Source organism: Nicotiana attenuata, unplaced genomic scaffold (assembly GCF_001879085.1).
Source record: "Nicotiana attenuata strain UT unplaced genomic scaffold, NIATTr2, whole genome shotgun sequence".
Lineage (NCBI taxonomy): Eukaryota > Viridiplantae > Streptophyta > Magnoliopsida > Solanales > Solanaceae > Nicotiana > Nicotiana attenuata.
The window spans coordinates 776,819-782,559 of record NW_017670290.1 but is presented as its reverse complement, the minus strand read 5'-3'; the positions used below and the strand labels follow the sequence as shown (position 1 = coordinate 782,559).

The 5,741-nt window shown below is 32.7% G+C and overlaps 1 protein-coding gene across 1 annotated transcript; it reads left to right on the top strand.

The window, feature by feature from the left end:
• Positions 1-3,117: 3,117 nt before the first annotated feature.
• LOC109237318 (transcription factor MYB39-like) lies at positions 3,118-5,365 on the top strand. Its single transcript, XM_019403612.1, has 3 exons — positions 3,118-3,456; positions 4,076-4,873; positions 5,178-5,365. The coding sequence occupies exons 1-3, from the start codon at positions 3,191-3,193 to the stop codon at positions 5,197-5,199; spliced, it is 1,086 nt and encodes a 361-aa protein (XP_019259157.1). The 5' UTR covers positions 3,118-3,190; the 3' UTR covers positions 5,200-5,365.
• The last annotated feature ends 376 nt before the right edge of the window (positions 5,366-5,741 follow it).

Sequence of the window (5,741 nt, the reverse complement as noted above, 5' to 3'; positions counted from 1 at the left end):
TAGGCCACTCAGGAATTGAAAAAGGTGTTGATCTTCAATAAATTTGGGTAATGCTCCACAAGAGCATGTAGGACCAACATAAGCAGAATTCAATTCATCCCATAAAGCCCTCGTTCTGTTAAAATAAGTAGTAATATCAGAAGACCATTGGGAGGTAGAACTAATTTCCCTTTGGATTTGAATGTATTTGGATCTATTGGACTGTCCAACCCTCTTATTTATGTCACTCCACACTTCTCTAGCAGTGTTGAGACACATGACACTTACTGTTATCTCCCTAGTCAAAGAATTGATGATCCAAGCCTTCACCATATCGTTGCATGGTTCCCAGAGGGGATAATAGGGAGAATTAGGTTGAGGTTGAGCTACTTTACCAGTAAATATTCCTAATTTGTTCTTGGCAGATAAGGAGGTAAGCATACTACTACGCTAATGTACAAAACCGGTTCATTGAACGGTATGACAACTAATTGGCTTCCAGGGCTATCGGAGGGATGAACATAGAACGGGTGAGACGAGTCCACAGTGAACTCGACAAAACCATCAGCAGTAGATGAAGTACCTCCCATATTCATACACAAAAGCAAACTTCTAGACTAACAATTCGTAGAAGATCACAGAAGCAGTCCAAATTTCACAAGTAGAACAAAAAAGCCCTAGTTTCACCTAGGTTTTCACATGCAAATGAGAGAATAGAGTTTTTACCCTCCTTCTTCGCACACCTGAAGAAGCTAAGGTCTTCTAATAACAGGAACAGATGAAAGCTTAGAAAAAATTCCAGAAGGTTCTGACAGGAGACTCTTCGATCTGGACGAAATCAGCAAACCAAACTTGATGGTTACCATCGGACGAAAGCTCTGAGTGAGGCGAATCGATTGGAGCGCTCTGATACCATGTTAGACTCCATTATTGGAGTCAATCGAAGAAATTTTAGAGTGAAAAGAAACCCTAATCGAGAGAGAGAAAAGAGAGAAGAAAGAAAGATATTATGTTTTTCTATCTCATTGTAGAAGCATCATCTGAAGTATATAGTCAAACAATGATTTAGTAACAAATCGGATTGGGCTGGGTCCTATATAAAATTGGGCCCAAATAATAAAAAATCAAAGTTACTGACTAAGCTGACTAATGGGCCTTGTAGTAGATGAACTATTCAGCCCTACATACATATGTATGTAAGTAGGGCGATAATTACTCTGAAATGAAACATTTTATTCATAATGTGTTTGATCTATTTAAATACTTTCTCTAATTTATTCACTATTTTATAATTTTGCTATGTTTATGATTTTGGTAAAACCAGTATCCATCAAGTGAATGCTAGCTGCTAGCAGTTCTGTGAAATAAAAAATAAAAAGTAATAGCATATCAATTCCCCTTAATTCCTTTCAATATAGTAATCCTAAAACAGAAGATAGAGCAACATAATTATCACGTTATAGAAGCATCCAAATTGACTTGTAATTACAAGAATGATTTTATAATAAGTCGTTAGAAGTTAGAAATAAATTGGTTCGGTAGTTCGTCCCAAAAGACAATAGGGGTTTCGTGAGCTCCTGAACTTTTGATGTAGCACACAAAGAAAAAGATACAGTTATGCAAATTCTATATTAATCCATGGTAAATTAAAATGAAATTGCCCCACAAGACAATGTGTTAAACTGTCCGATATCATCTACAAGTTTAAACTGCTAACATTTTAAATTCGAGTCTCTAAGCAAATATTGATATAGACAGATGTTTTGAGTTAAATATATAAAAAAAAAAAATAATCACATTGTAACATTTTTAATCTTCTAGGTCATAATTTTACAATTTGATGCAAACATGGTAATTCCACTAATTTCAAAGAAATTTAAGTGTTTAACTTAAACAAGTTATAATATACAGTGTTTGAGAAGACTTTTTCTTGACATCTGTCTTTTGTCTCCTAATGTTCTACATAGAGAGTGTAATATATGGCGTAAAGCCTACACAAATACCTGCGTTGCGTAGATACAAAAGTATTTCATGACTTGTCCCGCTAGCCTAGTGGATAAAGAAAAATTGAAGTCAATCCATACCAACTTTGAACTATATAACACAAAGAAATTACCATTGAACTCGAGTTAGTTAAACCTAAGGTTAGTGTTTTTCCCCTTAACATGCTGTTTAATTATTATTTATCGGCATCTTTTGTGATCAAGAACTGTGAAATAAATGAATAAAAATAACCATGAAGATAGGTTAACTAAATTAACAAGACGTCCATCTTTTAACCTATTTCAAAAATATGAAAGAATTTGAACATCTAATTTGCCTTAAGGTCAGCAGCATATGTAAAATAATTTTGTGTAAGGTACATGTCGACATATATATTATCATTATTCGGCTTGTACACACGATTTTGAGTCTGTGACTGTTGGGTTTTACTATAAGCCTTTACTTAATTTTTATCCTAAATTGATGTTTAAATTTACTTTGTATTGATGTCGACTGGTTTTTTGTCTGTATTGTTATAATAATAATTACGCCTTAATCTCAAGCAAGTTGTGGTCAATTATATGAATCTTCAGTAATCATATTTACTCACTTACATTTATCTCATGCTAGCATTACACAAAATATTATTATATTTCCACACATGCACGCATGCACACAAACACCACACACATATATATTAATTAATTATTTAGCAAAATAGTGTTAGATGATACCGCTTAATTCAAACGTTCTTTGGTAATGACTAGTATCCAAAGCAGTTCTTAATTCCCATCTAATTTTTAGAGCGAGTAGAGTTACTCGATATACATATGCACGTGGGAGATAATAGGTATCTGATAAAATAGTTGAGGTGCGCGTAAATTGACCTGTACATCACCGTTAACAATAAAAATTGTATATCCAACGAAATCTTAAGGCAATCGTAAAGTAAATCATCATAATTACCATAATTAATTAATGAGGACAAAGTAACAAACCAAAGGAAGGAGCAAAGTGTCCTAGTCATCAACCAACCTCTCACCCAAAGCCCAAGACTCCAAAGATAGAAAGGCAAAAGGAGCACGAAACATCAACATCATATACAAAATAATTTCCTTTATAAAACATTAGTATTAACAGCTCCTTCTTAGAAACAAGAAAATTAAATCGAGTACGTAGTAGACTGATATATAAAGCTCACATATATAGTGCAAAGTGTATAAGAAAGATGGGAAGATCAGCAGAATTTGATGATATGAGTGGGCTAAAAAAAGGTCCTTGGACTCCTGAAGAAGATCAAAAGCTAGTTGATTACATACACAAAAATGGCCATGGAAATTGGAGAGCTCTTCCTAAACTTGCTGGACTTAATCGCTGTGGAAAAAGTTGCCGCCTTAGGTGGACTAATTATCTCAGGCCTGATATCAAGAGAGGCAAATTCTCTGAAGATGAAGAAAAACTTATCGTCAAACTCCATTCTCTCCTTGGTAACAAGTACGTTATACCTACTATATGCTACGGAATCTTATTAGTCCGTTCTAAAAAAAATTACACATTTTTATGTTTTCTTAGCTATTGTTAATTAACCATAAGTTTTTTCACTTTTTTCAAAAAAAAAATTAAAAATATTGTTTGGTTATATAAAATGTCACTAGTTTTTGGGCTGTTTTTTATGATGAATTTTTCAAGTCTCTCAAAAAGTGATTTAAACTAGTTTTTCAAGTTTTTGAAGTGTTTTATTCACAAGACTTCTACTTTTCAAGTAAAATACATGTTCAAACACAATTGTAACTTCCAAAAATTATTTTTCATCTCATCTTCAAAAGGTCTTTCATTTCAAGTTTCAACCAAATCTACATCCAAATGCTAGCATTAATGAGAAGCTTTATAACCACAAAAATATTATGGTATGTTTATGGCCCAAATTACAAAAATCTTAGAACCACACAAATTTTAAGTATAATGTGTTTAACGCCACTACTATTAAGAAGGTATAGTAATTTTTATTTTTAAACTTCGGGTCAAGTCAAACTATGTCAAAGAAGATGAAACGGAAGGGTATAAACTGATGGAATTAACTGTATTATTGACACCCCTAATTATTTTGTTGCAGATGGTCAGCAATTGCAACACGTCTACCAGGACGAACTGATAACGAGATCAAGAATTACTGGAATACTCATTTAAGAAAGAAACTTCTGCAAATAGGAATTGACCCTGTAACTCATAGGCCAAGAACTGATCATATCAACCTTTTTAATGCCTTAATTGGAAATTTGCCTCCTCAACTTCTTGCTGCTATTACTTCCAATTATATCAATATTAATAATATTGATATGAATATTCTCACCAACTTCTTGTTTTCAGATACGGCTCAATTGGTTCACCAAATCCAATTGTTAAACAACTCTAGCTTATTAGTTAATTCTCTAATTAGAAATGCCACTACAACAACTTCTCCATTAAATATAGAAGCTTTGAACCAAATTTTAGGGTCACAGAATCAGATTCAAGAGTACAACTCTACCTTAATGAATAACCAGGAATTTCTATCCAGCAGCAGTAGTGACTCATTAATTGATTTTGGTCTCAATTCCTCAAATGTACATGCAGAATTCACACATGCAAATAATTTTTCTGGTAAATTAGATTATCAGGAAATTAATGACACTAAATTAGGAGGTGATCAACTGATTCTGAGTGGCACATGTAGCACGTCATCAAGTGTTACTGGAAGTGAAAATCAAACGAAAAATATCTGTAAAATACCTAACGAGAATACGAGCGATATTTACCCGAAACAAGAACTGATAATGCAGCCTTCATCTGCATCAACGTCCACCTTTGAAGCCTGGGAACAAATTATGGGTGATGAAGAAGCTAGCGACTCTTACTGGACAGACATCATTGAGTAAGTTGTTTTTCTAATTAGTACTAGCATTTTTTTTTTAGTTTAACTTCTATACACTAGGACGAAGAAAAGATTTCTTACACTATAAGGTTACATGAAAGATAATATGTTTTTGTTCATGATAAGTGGATCAATAACCAGAAAAAATAAGACAAGTGAACTTGCATGTTAAACTAACGTTAAAAGTTTTTGCATTGTGAATATATATAAGTTAAATGTCTTTTATCTTTCACCTATTTAAAGATATTCATAGTTTAATTAAATTAATGTTTTTATTAATTTCTTAATTGTTTAATTCTTGCAGCCAAGCTTCAAGCTCTCCATGACCGCTATTCACCTTGAATTGCTTTGGATGCATATTAGAGCGACGGAATATTGAGACACTTTCTTTTTTTGCTGCTACCATTTTTTGTTTTTTTTTATTCGGTAAATTAAAATATTTTGAATTCTTTTCATCAATTGGCGTGCAGTTTCTGGTTTCCATTGTATCTGAGGGGTGTTGCCTTTTTTTTTTTTTTTTTTTGGTGCTTCTGCATCTTACGCAATCCATTTCTGCTTTAGATTTGGAAAAGTGGAGTATAAACATCGATTGTATATATATGCTTTAATTTATCTTCGTGTAATTAATGAATAAATTATCTACTTGTGCTGGATATTATATATACAGTTTCTTAAAAGTGCAGAATATCGTTCAAACAGTAGCGGAGCCAGAATTTTCCTTAAGGGGAATCAAAATATAAATAACTAATCTTATGAAAAAATTAAGGAAAGTCAACAAATAGAGTATATATATAAAAATAAAATATTTAACTATTTATGTGGGGTCAATTGACTGCCCTTACCAATGAATGGCTCCTCCATTGTTTTC

Excerpts from the sequence above, each read along its gene's own strand:
- LOC109237318 (XM_019403612.1), top strand. The coding sequence starts at position 3,191 with ATGGGAAGATCAGCAGAATTTGATGATATGAGTGGGCTAAAAAAAGGT. Across the intron at positions 3,457-4,075 it reads CATTCTCTCCTTGGTAACAA|ATGGTCAGCAATTGCAACAC; the intron begins GTACGTTATACC and ends ATTTTGTTGCAG. Across the intron at positions 4,874-5,177 it reads TACTGGACAGACATCATTGA|CCAAGCTTCAAGCTCTCCAT; the intron begins GTAAGTTGTTTT and ends TAATTCTTGCAG.